Source organism: Oryzias melastigma, linkage group LG21 (genome assembly GCF_002922805.2).
Source record: "Oryzias melastigma strain HK-1 linkage group LG21, ASM292280v2, whole genome shotgun sequence".
Taxonomy (NCBI): Eukaryota; Metazoa; Chordata; class Actinopteri; order Beloniformes; family Adrianichthyidae; genus Oryzias; species Oryzias melastigma.
The window spans coordinates 22575675-22592822 of record NC_050532.1 but is presented as its reverse complement, the minus strand read 5'-3'; the positions used below and the strand labels follow the sequence as shown (position 1 = coordinate 22592822).

Below are 17148 nucleotides of genomic sequence, written 5' to 3'. Positions count from 1 at the left end.
CCTGCTTCTTGAAACGGGCCCCTGGTCTTCTGTTTCTTGACCTTACTTTATCTCTGTTTGCCGCCTGCCCTGACCCTCGCCTGGACTCTGAGACTCCACTCTCTTGTTGGATGATGTCATTGACCTCTGCCTGTCTGACCCTGCTCTAGTTTTAGTTTCTTTCTGCTGCACGTGGAACCAGCTGTCTGCTTGTTTGTGACAAACTGATTTGAAAATATAACATTAAGAAGTAAAAGAAGACACAATGATACATGTGGGCCCATTAAATATGCATGTACACATATGTCTCTATGTACACACCCACAAGATACAATTTAAACTGTCCTTTAGATAAGACGGTTCTGACATTTCTAAGACTTTTTCTGTTTATATGACTAGTTCTAAAATGTTTTTTAGCTGTTTTATATTTAATGAAGATGATTTCCTTTTTGATTTGAATTGTTGTTTTTTACGTTTAAATCTGAATTATTTGGTATTCCGGCACACACAGACACACAAAGACAAACAAACAGTGACAGCAAATGTTTTCAAGCTGCCATGATGCTGCGCTCGCACAGTCATTGTTTGAGTTCATCTGAGGACAGCTGAATCATGTCACAGACCTCAGCTCAGTCATTACAGTCACACAGATAAATGTTTCCAGCTTTTCAACAACTTGATCAGGACTTATTTGTAACAACAACAACACTTTTCATTCAGAGATTTATCTCAGAGAAAGGCCTTACGCTCATGTTAGGATGTCTTGAAAATTAAAGCATGACGTTAGAACCATTCCAAATGTTCAACTTCTGGAAGAGTTTTCAAACCTAACTTAGGTTATTAATGTTTCTGTGAGATGTTGTTACAAAAACACAAGTTCTAAATGGCTAAAAGTTGAAAACATTGTCCCACCTGCTCAAATCCATTCCTTTGAAAGTCTTCAAACCCAAAAATGTCTAAGATTCCGATTTCCATGGAGGGATTGCTGGAAGAAATAAACAGAAATTGTTTTAATTAAGCAACAGTCTTTTTGTTTTCCCTGTGAGAACTTGTGTGTTGTGTTTGTAATGACATCTGAAAAGGGTGTGCCACGAGTCTGTGGTGGAAAAACAGATTCCAATATGTGGCTGTAAACAAGACTCGACACAAACGCATACCAGAGGATGCAGTCGGGGAGTTTTAAAAGTGTGATAAGACTACATCAGGGGTCTGCAACATACGGCTCCAGAGCCACATTTTATCTCTCCATAGTGCCTCTCTGGATGAAGAAAAATAAAACAGTAATATTCAAAAATTTGGAGATTAGCTATTATTTTAGCAACATGCTAACGTTTTTGGCTAATTTCTTGTTTACTGGGGTTTTAGGCTAATTTAGAATTTTGCTTCTATTTTAGACACAGGCTAACATTTCTGACAAATTTAGTTTACTGAGTAATTTTAGGCTATTTAGGAGTTTAGCTAGTAATTAAGCAATGAGCTATTTTTTTTCTCTTTTTTTTCGTTTCGTTTCTTGTTTGGCCTCTAATGAAGCTTTTTATGTTAAATTGGAGTTTAGCAAATACTTTGGCAACATGCTAACATTTCTGGCTAATTGTTGTCTACTGGAGTTTTTTGGCTTCTATTTTAGAAGCAGGGTAACTTTTTTGACTAATTGAGCTTACTGAGGAACTTTGGGTTATTTCGGTGTTCAGCTAGTAATTGAGCAACGAGCTAGCTTTTTGGTGGCTAATTTGGCCTCTAATTGAATTTTTATGCTAATTTGGAGTTTAGCAAATATTTTAGCAATATGCTAACATTTTTGGCTAATTGTTATCTACTGGACTTTTTAGGCTAATTTAGAGTTTTGGTTTTATTTCAGCAACATGCTAACGTTTTTAGGCTAATTAAGAATTTAGCATCTATTTTAGAAACAGGCTAACTTTTTTGACGAATTTAGTTCACTGAGGAATTTTAGGCTAGGAGTTTAGCTAGTAATAAGTAATTTATGCTAATTTGGAGTTTAGCAAACATTTTGGCAATATGCTAACATTTCTGGCTAATTGTTATCTACTGGACTTTTTAGGCTAATTTAGAGTTTCGCTTTTATTTCAGCAACCTGCTAACATTTTGGGCTAATTTGTTATTTACTGGGGTTTTAGGCTAATTAAGAACTTAGCATCTATTTTAGAAACAGGCTAACTTTTTTGACGAATTTTATTTTACTAAGTAGTTTTAGGCTAGGAGTTTAGATAGTAATTAAGCAACGAGCTAGCTTTCTTTGGGCTAATTTGGCCTCTAATGAAAGTTTTTGTGCTAATTTGGAATTTAGCAAATATTTTAGCAATATGCTAACATTTTTGGCTAATTGTACTAATTGCTAATTGCTAATCTACTGGACTTTTTTGGCTAATTTAGAGTTTTACTTTTATTTCAGCAACATGCTAATTTGTTATATACTGGGGTTTTAGGCTAATTGAGAATTTAGCATGGGCTAACTTTTTTGATTAATTTAGTTTACCGAGGAATTTTAGGCTAGGAGTTTAGCTAGTAGTTAAGCAACGAGCTAGTTTTTTCGCTAATTTGGCTTCTACTAAAGGTAAAAACTTAAAAAAAAAAAATAAAAAAAAAATCCCATCTTGAGAAATGCTAGTTTCTTTTTATATTTTTGCTTTAGTCCGTGCCAAAAAATAGACATAATTCATATTTATAAAAAAAAAAAAAAAAAAAAGGTAATGAGTGCAAATCCAAATTTCTTAGACTATGCAGCTCCTTCTAGGTTTTGATCAGAATAAAACGAGCCCAGATGTCTCTTTTACTGTAAAAGGTTGCCGACCCCTGGACTACCTCAACAACACCAAAGTATGTGTGCTTCACTGAGATGTCTTTGATATTGAGTGTCGTTTTGTTCTCATCTCTGATATTTGATCAATGACTCACATGTGATTGTCGTACAATTTAAAGGCCTAATACTTTGATTATTGTTTTGCTTTCATTTTTAATCGCTGTTTTCGGGGAACACCAGTACTCAGCTTTACCCCGGGCCGTCGTCGTGTCCGTGCAGGTAGTCGTTGATACAGTTGACCAGATAGCTGAAGAGTCGCCCGTAGATGGTTTTAGCAAGCAGGTCTCTGTACTGCTCTGACATCTCTACTGTGTGATGTCGAGTCATCAAGTTACCTAAAACAAACAAACACAAAGGAACAATCCAATTGAGATGTTTTTTCTTTCGAAAGACAGAAAAGAGACTAAGAAATGTATCAGTCCTTTGGGTTTATGACATTTTTGAAAGATTAAAAAAGACAGTTTAAATATTTTCTTTGACATTCAGTTATTGGGGTTCTTGTTTGGACTAAAGAGGCTTTACTGAAACCAAAGCCAGTTTGTCAATGAGAAAAAGCAGATTTTGTGTCGCTATGTATTTAAGCTATAGCACTGAAATACGGTTCTGTTTTTATTCTTTTGGCATTTGATGCAGTACACTGTGGCCAATCAAGCATTCTCAGAGAAAAGGTCACGTCATGTGTCAGGATGTCTGCCGGGGACGCACTGCTCCTTCCACATGACAACCACTCTCACGAGGGCATTTCCACGGACCCGCTTTGTCCTCATTTGATCTGCACCAGAATTTGTTTCGTCAAACAGTTAATTGTGTTCAGAGAGTGAAGCTCTAGTGATGAACAGATCAAGTCTGCTGGAGAACAAAGTTTGTGGTTCACGAGTCAATTCATGTTATTGCAGTTTGTGTTATTGTGACTGAACAAAGACTGGACAGAGAACTAACGAGGGATCGGGATTGTGAACAGAATAAAAAGGCACAACATGAGGTGTAGGTGTTTTAAAATCTGAGGACTTGTGGAATTTCTGTTTTCTTTTTAAGATTTTAAGATGGGACTGGCTAAGAGCAGCTACTGGATGTGAAAGACTTTTTCTTTTAGTGTTGGTGGATTTAAAACTTCGGTCACAAATCCCAAAATGTCCCCGCGCTGTAACCTAAATGCAAGTTTTTCAGCAAATTCGGCAGGTGGTCGCACATCCAGAGCACTATAAAGTTTTTTTTACGAGTTAGTGAGTCGGGAAGGAATTCAGACATTGCCAAGGTGGGAAACATATTTGGATTCCTGCCATTTTCTAAAATGACTGACAGGGTCAACGTTTCTGCTACCATTTTTTTTTTTAGCAGAAAGAAACATTTCTTACTAGAAGTTTGTCACAAAGAAAACTTGAGATTGTTAAAGTTATAAAAAGTGAGGTAAACTTTTTGAACTATCTTCCCTATTATTGGATTATGTAAAGATTTTTAAATAATTTGGATTCTTCACTAATGTTGTCATGTTTTTATTCACTAGTAAGAGATTAAAAAAGATGAAGGAACATAAAAGTCATAATACAAAAATGTGTGTTTTTTGCATTTTTAATTAAAGTAAATCTGTATGGGGTCAAATCAGGATCAGATTAAAGTGAATGGAAAAAAGATTGAAAATTTGAAAAGAAAAGTTGAATTTGAAATCAGTTTTAAACTTGAAATTACATATTGAAAACTTGAAGGAATTACTGATAATTTAAAAAAATGAAATTGAACATTTGAAAGAATAATGTTGAAAACTTGAAAGAATTAGAAAAGTTGGATCAGTTGCGATAATGATTGTGTGAATGCTTTTTGCTGAAAAATATAGTCGCTGAAAATGCTGAATCTTTTTGCTGAAACTGGTGATGCAATTTCAAGTTGCAATCTACAATGCTACGATGGATCTACAATGCCCTTTTTTTCACATTTTCCATCTTGTTTTTGATTCACTTTAAGCTTATCCTGATTAAACACAGGATGTGTTTTATTTTGAAAGGAACTTAAATGTGTTTTTTGTCAAAAGTGAAAGAAGTTTAATGAAGAAGTATTTCTATATATAGGAAAAACTCAATTGTAGAGAACATTTCAAGGCTGTATTTTATAAATGAAGGGCGTAATGGCCACTAAATACATAAATAAATAAATAAATAAAGTGTTTTTTTTTCCTAAATTTGAGGTGAAACTGCAGCTCTCGTTGAGTTTTGGCCCATAAAAACCTGGAGCAAATGGCTTCAGCTGCTCTAGATGAACACCATTTATATGTTCAAGTTTTTTAGAAATCAAAAACGGAATACCTTTAATGTACTGAACATCAGAGGTGAGGGCGGAGCCTAAATCGCTGGACGACACTTGCAGCAATGCAGCAACTTTGGTGAGGGGAAAAAAAAAAAGAGAGATCATCCAGAGGAAACGACTTGATGATGCAAAGACCACAGTGACATTAAACATGAAGAGCAGCGGTGCTGATAACGCTCTGCAGGCCGGTCTGCTTGGCACTGAGCTCATCGTGACATCACGCCGACAGCAGAACAGACTGAACTCTGTTCCGTTAACTGATTGGCAGAGCAGGAAGCCGTTAGTCATCGCTGGACTTCTGATTCATACGGCAGCAACAAAAACAGGTGAGAGCAGCCCAGAACCCCTGTGTTGATGACATCACCGGCCGTGACTTCACATCTCCGTGTCACCAGCAGCGGTGATGTCATCTGTTTGCTGTGTCGTGAAGGGTCAGAGGTCACGGGAAAAGAGAAAACAACCCGAAGGCTGAGGGGGGGCGTTGGAGACTCTCGTCACCATGGTTACTGCTTAGTAGAAAAAACAGTTTCCTGTAAAAGCTTTTAGTTGCTGATGGAAAAACTGTCAAATTAAGTGAGACGGGGAGGAGTGTTAAGAGGAGGTGGTCCTGCGCCTCCTCCCTCCTCTAGTGCATGAATGAGGAGCTGCTCTCCCTCTAGTGACGGGGATCCCCACCTCTCTCCAGGAGCTGCAGGTCAGAGGGGAATGCTGTGTTAGCATCTGTCAGTGCAGTGAAGCTCAGGTCTCCGATATGGAGGACAGCAGAGAGCAGCAGGAACACAGACTCCGCCTCCTACGGAGAAGACGGAGAACAGGGCGGAGTTAGGGATCCAAACAACACGTTTTACTCATTTGAACTTTAGGAAAAAATGCTTTTAGTTTTTAAAAATATTTTAAGGATTTTTTTTAATCCTCAAAATGTCGAAGATTATTGCAGATTTTGAAGCCAATAGAACAAAAAGTGCTTTCTCATAAATATCTGGACTTGTTTATTTACAATTTTACAATTTTGATTATTATTTTTTTAAAGGTAAACCAACATTCCCAAACATAAAAATTGACTAGAACATGCAACTTTGTGTGAGAATCACAGTTAAGATGCTGTATATAACCTTAGTGATGACAACAAACGGGACCAAAACATAGTTTTATTACTTTTAAACACTATAGTAACAAAAGAAAAATAACCATAATAATAATAATGACAGTACCGTGGTACTTTTTTTTCGTGATCTTTGCTGCTCAAATCTATTTTTTTCCACCTCAACTTAATTAATGTAGTTCCTGCAGTTGATAATGTGTCTTAGTGCTAAAAAGAGTGCAGAAAAAAGAAGTAAAATGACTCACATCAACACTTTAAAACCCACTCAATCAAAAATTATATTCTTGGTGTTTTTATCATGTTCTTGTGACATTTCTTTGATGATTAAAGACATATTTATTTAAAAAAAAATAGGCTTAAAACAGCATTTCTACTGAAATCATTGTGATTCAGGAGCAGATATAAAATGCTGTTTGAAAAAGATCAAATCTGTGATGTAGAAAAGTGATGGGCGGGGCTACAAGCTCCCTGCTCCGCCCCATTCCGATGCATCGACTGAACGGATCCGTGTACGTCTTTGTTTTCCTCGTCTGAACTAGTGTGGCTGGATAGCTCTACTATTGCTCAACATTTTTGCTGCTGATGTCAAGTTGTGGGTGTGAGGAGCTGTAAGCTAGCAGGAGAGTGTGTAAACAGAGAGCTCTCAGCCACTGTAAGGTGGGGAGGGGGAGGAGGAGGGGTTCCCGCCCACAACATGGAGGCGAATTTCTAAAGAACTCTGCAAAAACATCAGTTTTTTTTCTTATTTTACCTAAAAGCTGTTGATGTTTTTTGGGTCTGAGCGACATCATGGGGGGGAGGAGGAGGTCGTCTGAGCCAGTGGTGAGTGTGTTTGCATGTACACTCTTTCCAGGCAGGATATTGGAGCTGATATCTCAAGATAAACAGGAGCATTAGTCTCTGTGTGACACTCTATACTAAGAGCACCNNCCCCCCCCCCCCCCCCCACGGTAAAGAAACAAGGCAGCACAGAGCCCTAATGCCGGTTGACCTTTGGGTCCGGACTGGGAGTAGTCTCTTAGACAGACACCACCGGGTGGTCTATCATTTTCACCAACACTACCCCCCCTCACATATATATATATACTCCGGTTTGGGATCACGACGGTGGCCTCTGACGAGTCCGCCATCCTTTGCTCCGCCCCTGCCGCTGGATTAAAAGGTGAGCCGCTGGTCACCTATTGCTGATGGATGCAGACTGGGCGTCTAAGAATAAAAGCTGATAATGGGCTGGAACACAGCTGGCGGCGCACAGAACGAGACGTACCAATACACAGCACGGGAGTGCTAAAAATAAAACTCCTCATTGGGTCATTTCAGCTGATCTCCCCATAAAAGCTTGATTAAATGTCACCAGTGAACTGAACGGGGTTCTTCTTCGTCTGTCTCTCAGCTCCTTGTTCTCAACACCTTTCTTGTTTAATGCATTTGCAGCTCCTCCTGTGATGCTTTATTCTGTACCTGCTTGTTGAATCCCAGAGCTCGCAGGGACTGCCTGACAGCAGCCAGATGTTCTCTGCTCTGAGCTGAAGCTGTAGCCACCGGGACGACCTCGTTTGTAGCGCCTCCACTGAGATACCTGGAATTAACCACAAAGCGGAACATTTATAGGGGAAAATAAGTGACATTCAGATATACTTACACTCCAAAAACTGATTTTCAAGGAAAATGAAACATCCATCTCTACGCATCATTGACAGGACCTCACTTACTTAGGTATTTGCTTTTAAAAGCGACTTTTTCCAAAATGGCGGCTTTTCTTTTGGTTTTATCTCTATAGCAACCATTTTGTTTTTTGGTCGCCTGGAGATACCGAACAGATCGACGTGAGTTTTAGAAGAATAGACAAAAGTAAAATTTTGGATTTCCTTAGCAACAGAGGGTTTCTGCTGACCACGCCCACATTCTTAACACTGTATGTTCATGTCCCACGTTATGTAGTTTGGTTCAGTTTTAGCCATGGATCAATGCACTGCATTTTCACAATATTAAGTCACTCTTGCAAGCTCGCCACGCGCACGCCGTGCAAAATCTACAACTTCTAACTATAACATTTTCTCCCCAATTGGTTAATAATGAAATTAGGAGATGATGGAAGAAAATCCAAAGGATGAGTTTTGATTTGAAGCTGGTACTAAATTTTTTTTTTTTCCTTTTTTATTTCAAAATCTATTCCCGAGGTCAAAGGTCAACAAAATTTCTGTGATGGTTGGAGACTTTAAGTGGCGTCATTTGTTTGAAATGTCGTGAAGGTCACTCGGACAAAAGTTACAATATGGGAAAGTTTTGTTTTCACAAATTGTGGGAAAATGTGAAAATCAGAAAAACTCACATTTTGCCATAAAATGGCCGCCTAGCTGTAAGTCGTGGAGCCATCCCATAATAATTTCAAAACTTTCTTTGATTTCACGACACATAGCTTTCGTTAGAGGATCCTGATTTTTTTATTTATTGCTCTATAACTTACAACGGAGTATTAAGGTCACTTTATAAAGTTTTTTTTTCAATTACGACTTTAAATCTCGTAAATTTATGAGAAAAAAGTCGTATATTTATGACTTTAAAAGTAATAGCCGAAATGTATGACTTTTTTTCACGCAATTTACGACTTATAATCTCGTCAATTTATGAGAAAAAGTCATAACTACTAAATTACGATAAAGTCGTATATTTATGACTTTAAAAGTCGTAGGTTAAATTTATGAGTCTTTTTCTTGCACATTTATGACTTTTAATCTCGTAAATTTACTAGTAATGTACTTATTAGTACTTTTAAATGTACTAACTCATAGATTTACAAGATTAAATGGTAATTTTACGAGAAAATATTATTTTTTTTTATATTACTTGTTTGTTTGTCGTAATTCGCTATTTTCACTCCATTCTTTCTTTTTTTAATTTTTTTTGATGACTTTGCCCACTGTGATGATGTCGTCGTTTTGGGGCTTTTTCACTAATTCCAAATTTCTTTTTCCTTTGGTATAGGATGTGTGCAAACTTAAGTTTTTGAGCGTACGACTGAGGTCACAATTTTGCAGAAATGTTTCCATATGCAAAAACAACAGGCCATAATAATCTTATCAAGTAAGGTTTTCAGTAGCAGAATATTCCTAGTTTTAAGAAAACATCTTTTATTTTCTTAAAATTAGAGTTTTTTTCTTCTACCACTGGCAGTTTTCTTTTTTTTAATTGAAGATTTTTGATTTATTTCTACAGAGACTGTTTTTGCCGTGTGGAAGTAAACGGTCAATAATTGATCAGTTTGTTCGTCGGGGCCACACCTGTGAGCCAGGACGTTGTTGAGGTAAAGCGTGCTCTTCTCCTCAGGGGAAAGGCCTTCAGCCATCAGGTAGAAGATCCTGAAGTTGTGTTGCTGGGGGGGAAGATGGACCAGGCGGGACTTCTCCAGCATGTAGGTGCAGACTTGAGCTGAAAGTCCAGAAATACAATAAATAAAACCTTCAGAGACTCTCCAGACCTTCATCATCAAAGGAGTGATAAATGTAAAAGAGGGTTTTTCTCAGTCTATACTTTGGCTTCTGCTGCCCCCTATTGGTGTAAAACTGAACTGCTTGAGATTTTTAAAGCTTCTGAGGATGAAATACAATAAACATGTTCAGACTCCTAATGACGGATGAGCAGATTACCGCTGAGCATGGTCTTCCTCTTCTCACAGTACTGGACGCTCAGCAGCTTGATGAAGCGACTTGAGTTGTCGTTCCTGGGAGTTTTGGCGTGACCAAAGGCTTCCAGGATGCAATTCACCTAAAAAAATAATCCACCAATCAGTTAAATTCACGTTATAATTAGTTAATTCAATCCGTGACTGTAAAGGAGGTTTATTCCCTTTTCCACCACTAGGTGTCCTCGTACATTTACAACTGAACATTTGAAATTTGTGTCCCAGAAAGATAAGCTGACCCAGATATCAGCAGCATAAGGATGACTTCATCGGAGCAGAGCCATCTCAGGATACATGGAGCTGTCTGACTGACTGACTGATGGAGGGAAAACACTGTTTTTTTCTGGTGTCAGTAAACGCATCACCTGCCAGGTTATTTTTAGGAAACACTTTTTTCATGGTGCATCCTTTTTGCTGATATATAAATATATTTCCACATATGCTGGAGGAGATCAATCCTCATGTGTTTTCTTTTTAGCATTTTAATGACAGTTTTTATAAAACGTTAGAGTCTGGTCCTGCAGAGAGTGAACCGTCCTGCAGTCTGCCTGCAGTTCAGGAGTGGAAAAGACAAATTCACACGTTCACATGCGCAGCTCACAAAGAATCCAGGTAAAAAATGTTAAAAATGTTTCAAATATTTTACTTTTCTCTTGAACTCAAACACTTTTTTAAGCTAAAACCATCTATCTTTGTACTTTATCAGCTTTTCAAAGAGGTGTGCAAAAATGTTCACACTTTTTTCTTTCTAAAATAAACAAGAGGCAAAGGCTTCGGTTTATCTCATCCCTGCTTTTTATTTCTGCTGTTTTGAATTTTTTATTTTACATTCATGGAACTTCAAAACACAAGAAAATTGTTTACCTAATTAAATCAGGGACAAATATAGTCGACAATTTACGTTCTAAAATCTTAAGCCTATTATTCTACAGCAAAAACTCAATCTTAAGGAGACCTTATTTCAAGAAAAAGACTCTTTTTTTCATTCTTGCAAGAAAAATAATCTTTTCAAGAAAGTTTTCAATAGTGAAATAACCTCAGTTTAATAAAACATGTCTTATTTTTTTCTTAAAATAAGAATTATTGGTGAAAATATTTTTCTTAGCCAACAGGGAGATTTTTATTTTTGCTTAGTTAAAGAAATTTTTCAAATTTTAGTAATTTTTGCCGTATTTCTAGCAGTATGAGAGAATTCTACTCCAGGCTTTACAAAGTGAGTCTCTAATGATTTTTCCTCATATTTTTTTAGTTTGAATTTGAAATTTTGATTCAACATGTTAAAACAATAACAAAACTGCTCAGATATGTTGTTCTCCTTAAAAATATTAATCTATCGTTCATTTTTTTCATCTCTTGTTTCCCTTTTAGGCTTCTTATCCAAGGAAATGTTGGTTTTATTATTTTTTTTTCCTGTGGGTCTGAAAAAAAGTATGTATAATAAAAACAGAAAAATAACCTTAAGAGAATCATAAATAAAACATGTTATTTGAATTGTATTGAGTTGTTTAGGAACACATCTCTGAAAATATTTGCTTATTTTTAATTTTAAAATGATTACTCTAGTACAAGAGTGGGCAAACTACAGCCTGGGGGTCAATCTGGCCAAACTGGAAAAAAAAGATGCTAATCACCCTTATTAATGTTTCATTTTCCCTGTAGTTCAGGAGTCTGTGTTCAGATGAGAAAGTTTCTCTGCATTGATGTAGTGTTTGAAGATTTGTAGTTTTTCAGATAGTCATGTGTGATTTCCAATTTATTCCTTTACTACATGAACGCAAGAGTTTTTCCCATCGATTCATTTGGGGAAAATGGCTCTAAAATGAGAACAAAAAACCATCTTTAAAGTAAAAACTCCCAAATGATTTTTTAAAGTAATTTTCAATCAAGATTATGGCTTGTTTTTGTCCAGGTCTCGTGTTATTAATAATCTATTATATGTTTTAAATTTATTTATATTAATCTGATCCAGTTCACATACTGTAAAATGTATTAGTGACATAATAATAAGACTGTTAATATCATACAGGGTTAAATGGATTTTCTAAAGGAGAAGTTGTAACAAAAATGTTCATTAACATTGTAAACATTGTTCTGCTTCTCCTGGAGGGCGTTTCAGTTTGGCCACTAGGTGGCGATCGCGCTATAGCATTATACCTCCAGAAGAAGAAGAAAGTATGAACACAAACAATGTTTTAGACCACAAATGGTTACTTTAAAAATATTTCCTTATAAGAGTTTGGAAAATTTATACCTGATCCTTAATAGCCTGAATCTATTAATATTTGATATTAAGTCCTGAATCGGATATTAATAATTCATGTAGAGAAAATGGTATGGTCGAGTCGGGGTGGGATTATATAAGTTTGCTTCCTTTCACTCCCTTTTAAGTGATCTACGTGATTCATAAAGTGTTATGTCATGTGTTATGACCTGATTGATTGTAATAAACCATTTCATTCATTCATAAAAATGTTCATTTAGTCAGCAATTTAATTCCATTAAATGTTAGCATCAAACTAGCGGACTTTAGCTTTGTGTGTTAAATTGATTTATATCTTTATGAATCGATTATTGATCTGTTAATTGATTTTATCAACCCAGCCCTAACAAAAATACATTTATATGTTCGTCAGCAATAGAACTTTATTGTAAAGTAAACTTTTGGTATACTGCCTCACTTTCAGTACACTTCAATAAACTACTTTGTGCTAAGGGAAGGGAAGAAAACTAAATTACTTTAGCCAATAAATTGACTTCCTTCTTGTGCACCAACAGTGGAACATTAGCTACAACCAAAGCTTAAACTAACGGTGCATACAAAACCTAATGAGGCATGTTTGTCAGGACGTGACAACTTTATCAATGAGGGTGTTAAAAAAGCGGCAAATGTTTCCGTTTCTGCTGAAAACACCATCTTAGATATCTTCATCCTGCAAAAGCAGGAACAAATGCTCACTCACATGCTTCATTCGGGGCTCCAGCATGAAGCCTTTGGAGCAGGAGCGGGCGGTGAGGTGTCTCACGATGTGCTTACAAGCTTCGCTTTTCCCAGATCCGCTCTCGCCGCTGCAGAAACACAAAGCAGATTCTTTCCACCTCGTATAGAAGTACTGCTGCTATTCTCCCAGCAGAAAGTGGATCATAAAAAAACAACCGTGCAGTCAGTCGTGCATCTCATGAGCTTAAACGATTATGCAGATTTTATTGCTGCTTCTGTTTTCAGAACTTTTTTTTCTCTCCTCAAACTTTTACCATAAAAAGTTATAATGTTTTAGACGAGTCTAGAAAGAACACTTTTTGAGGTGTTTGTCACGATCTTATGTTTCCACCCGCCTGACATCAACTTCCATAATCTGTTCCTGCAGTCATTATTGCTCCATTTTAAAGACCTTCTGATGGAAATCCTGTTTTTAGAGTTTTTAACATGTCTGTGTGGCATTTTTGTTCTGAAAGAAAACAAATTTAATAAGAAATCATTTTGCTTTTTGCATTTCTGAGTATTTCTCCGTTTAAATCTGTAAATCAAACTCTCACAGACAGACTCTGTTTGAATGAATCATCTTCTTTACGTCACAACAGCTCTGCTGCACTAAACCCTCATTTGGTCCGGGAAGCGTGTCTAGCGAGTCAAAAGAGCCGCCGTTCACATTTCCGTGGTCAAATCAGCCGTCACTGGATTTTTCGTGTGAGTTTCATACAATACTCACAGGGCCGGCCCTGGGCATAGGCGACCTAGGTGGCCGCCTAGGGTGCCATCTGCCAAATTTCATTGATTAGGCTATGCATTAATGTTGTATTCTTCTTTTTTTTTACAGTTTGGGTTAAAATGTAAAACAATTGAATAATTAAAAACATAAATAAAATACCTCAAAAGTTTGACATGATCATCATTAATAAGCTCCCTCCCCCACCTAAGCTAGGCTCCACAAGCCACGCCTCCTGGATTTTTGGAAACAGAGGCTTCAGATCAACATGAAAAGTTGCTTTTTAAGACATTTAGGTTGTGGGATTTTGGTTAAAAACTTCGTAATCATAATTAAAACACTACTGGGAACGTTTTTTTTAATTAAAAATTGTGCTTTAAGGGGCCTTGGTTTATTTAATTCTCTGTTGAATGGATGTTTAATCCGACATAAGGTTCCTGTACAGCTCCAACACTCGTGGACCTGCAGACCTGCGTAGTAACACCATCCAGATGGCTCCAGAAGGTCAGACGCCTTCGTCTCTGCGCGTGCCGCTACATTTCCTGCTCACCGCCCTGCAGAGCTTTGGGTCCGACCGTCTCTCGACCGTCTTTTCATTTTCCAGTTTTATTAGATTTCAAGGGCATTTTGCTGAAGCACTTGTCTCAGGAGGGATGCACTGATTGCCTGGAGGAGGGTGTGTTTGTGTGTGTCCGGAAGCGAGGAGTGAAACCAGAGAAGGAATGATGAAGTGGAAGGAAAGGACGGAGGAAACAGGAGCACGTGTACGTCTCGGCGCGTTGTACACGGTTGCTGTGTGTGTGTTGGAGTGTGTCAGGGAGATGGATCGCGTGTGGCCAGTGTGCATTAACTCTCTGCCAGATTGGTTACGACTCAGTGGGAATGTCACCAGAGAGCCGGGACCGGATTTAATTGCAATCAGGGAGCCGCCTCAGTGCATCTGAGGACAAAGAGGGAGCAGCAAACGTCCAGCTCCGCACCTCACCTCAGGCTGAGAGCCATTAAACTCTCAAGACTGCTTAACAGGTGTGCGGCTGAGAGGAGGAGTGAGCAAACCAGGTGGCAAGCAAGGCAATTTCTCATGCGGCTATTCAACTGTGAAGATGCCAGCAGGGTCATTTTAATCTCACAAGCCTCAGTTCAGCGACCGCGAGCGAGCGGGCGGGCTTACCTCAGGATGAAACACTGCGGCCGCCTCTCCTGCAGCATCATGTGGAACGCTCTCTCTGCTGAGGAGAAGATATGAGGAGGCAGAGAGGAGCAGAGACGCCCCGTGGAGCTCAGGTACAGCTGACTCACCTGAGAAGGAGAAAAGGCATCAAAGACATAAGAAAAGACTGAAATCACACACTTTCTGTGATCAAATAATCCTCCAATGAACTGCACAGCTTCTGAATATGGATTAGTGACTTGTAGATCAATTAGAATAGTGGTCCCCCCCCTCCGAACTGAAGACCGGTATCGGTCCGTAGGTCACTTGGTACCGGGTCCGTAGACAGAAAAAAGTAAATATACACGCTAACTTAGTTTATTTTCTGATCCTGAAGGAAAGTTTTATTTTGTGAAAACATCCGTCTTGGTCATGTGACTTAAAGCAGCTAGCTTCATGGCTAAGCTAGCAGCCCAAAGCTAACAAAAAAAACCAAACAATAAAACATATTTAGAAAGTTTCTTCAGGGAGAAAAGAGAAGAAGAACCTTAGACTTATTTACAGACAAAACCAGAAGTCTTCGTCCTCAAACAGAATTACTGACACTGTTGTTCTCGTGTAGCAGAAGCAGCTCCGGCAAATAGCAGCAACAGATTCAACTGTTACTGATGTTTTTAGACTTTTTTTTATTACAAAATTTCTTGAAGTAGCATTTTATTTTGAAAATAGATTTTCTGAATTAGTATTTAACAGACTGTTTGGATTGGTCCATTAAAAATTGACCTTTTTCCATCCAGTCCTTCTGTTCACCTGTCAGGTGTGGCCAATGTGCTTTAATTGACACTTGTTGGCTATTTAAGACAGAGGAGTTTTTTCCCTTTAGCTTTTCAGAAAACAGTTTCTTTGTTTCCTTTATTTATAGAAAGCTGTGTTCCTTTTTCTCACTGGTGTCCAGTTTCTATTATTTATCATTTTTGGTTTTCCCCTTAAACTTGGGCCAGATCTGCTCATTGGGGCAGTAACATCGTCTAATTTACAGCAGTCTGTGGCTTGACAAAAAAGTTGGGGACCACTGATTTGTAAGATTGTGTTAAACTTTAAGCAAATTCTGGTTTGTTGTCTTAAAGCAAATGACAGAAAACTACTAAACATGACTCCTCAAAATAGCACTTATCTGTTTGTAAGATAAAACAGCCCCACCCATGATACTCCCACCACAAAATGCAAACAGACAGTTTTTTTTTTTTTGATTCCATCGTCCATCCATGTACCCAAACTGAATAATTCCAACTCAATATAACAATAATTGATGAAATAATTTTTCAAAATTCAAAAAGGGATTCCGACACCAAGATACTATTTCACCACAAGACCTCTCTGGGTGATGGAGGAGTCGTAGGGAATCCAGGACAGAAGATTCTTCCTCACATCGTTTCTGGATCCCATCATTAACATTTCTCTTCTTAAGCGTCTTTTGAGAAATGTGTTCCTGTTTTTTTGTAACAAAACTGAATAAAACCCAACATGTGTGCCTCTGCTTCTTCTCTGGTTGATCTAAAACCAGTTTAATTCTTTATAAAGTTAGAAATTTTATTCTTTTCATAACATAATCCACTGTTGTCCAAAAATCTCAATTTTTCATTTTACTTTAATTTTTATACATTTTCAGATTAAATCTTATCAAATGTACTTTCAAGCTAGCAGAAAGTATTACATTTATCATTTGTTTATTCTTTTTTTTGTTCTATTTGCAAAAAGATCGTTTTAAAAACTGTGCTTACCAGAGTGGAATAGATGGGCAGCTCTTTGTTTGGATTGATTAGAAGGAGGATGTGTCCGATGTAAGTCTAAAAATAAAAGAACAAACATTATAAAAATAATCACATAAAAAAACTATTTGATGCAGATAAAACAAAAACTAGTGAAAAATGATGAAAAGGTGCTGACATTGTAGTAAAAACAGAACTTCTGTCTCATTCTAAATCGTTTAGAAACAGCTCCAAATACAGTAATTAAACTTTCTTTTTTATATCTTTACTGTACATTGCACAGTTACATACAAACTCCGGGTTCATTAAGACCAAATAACTCCACATTCCTGACCCATGAAACTACCACCGGCTCAGAAAAATCCTAAAAAATATATTTTTTTCTTCACAGCATGGATGCTAAGTTAAAATGATTTAACTTTCTGAAATATTGTTTTTTATTCTATTTGTTTGTTCAAGAAAAATAAAATAAGCTACATTTTTCTGCTTTACTTCACCTCTAAAAGCCGTCCCATCAACCATGCTGAGATTACCTAGATAGCTGCACTCTAATGTATTCTTTTTTTTGTTAACCACTCCTTGTAAATGGACGGCAGTTTTCCATCCAGCCTTCATTATTCAGAATCATCTCTGCACACCACTC

General features: G+C 37.4%; 1 protein-coding gene across 8 annotated transcripts in view; it reads right to left on the bottom strand.

The window, feature by feature from the left end:
- myo16 (myosin XVI) overlaps positions 1 to 17148 on the bottom strand; it is a 133625-nt gene that overhangs the window by 47341 nt on the left and 69136 nt on the right. For all 8 annotated transcript variants that reach the window (XR_002920804.2, XR_002920803.2, XM_024287205.2 and 5 more), the window contains exons 12-21: positions 16518 to 16583; positions 14758 to 14885; positions 12843 to 12948; positions 9848 to 9965; positions 9482 to 9629; positions 7662 to 7779; positions 5774 to 5891; positions 5098 to 5169; positions 2994 to 3135; positions 892 to 964 (exon numbers count right to left, since the gene is read on the bottom strand). Coding sequence is in view for 6 of the 8 variants with exons in the window: in XM_024287205.2 (XP_024142973.2) it covers positions 892 to 964; positions 2994 to 3135; positions 5098 to 5169; positions 5774 to 5891; positions 7662 to 7779; positions 9482 to 9629; positions 9848 to 9965; positions 12843 to 12948; positions 14758 to 14885; positions 16518 to 16583 (1089 nt within the window). In the remaining 2 variants the exon portion in view is untranslated. The remainder of the gene's footprint in view (positions 1 to 891; positions 965 to 2993; positions 3136 to 5097; positions 5170 to 5773; positions 5892 to 7661; positions 7780 to 9481; positions 9630 to 9847; positions 9966 to 12842; positions 12949 to 14757; positions 14886 to 16517; positions 16584 to 17148) is intronic.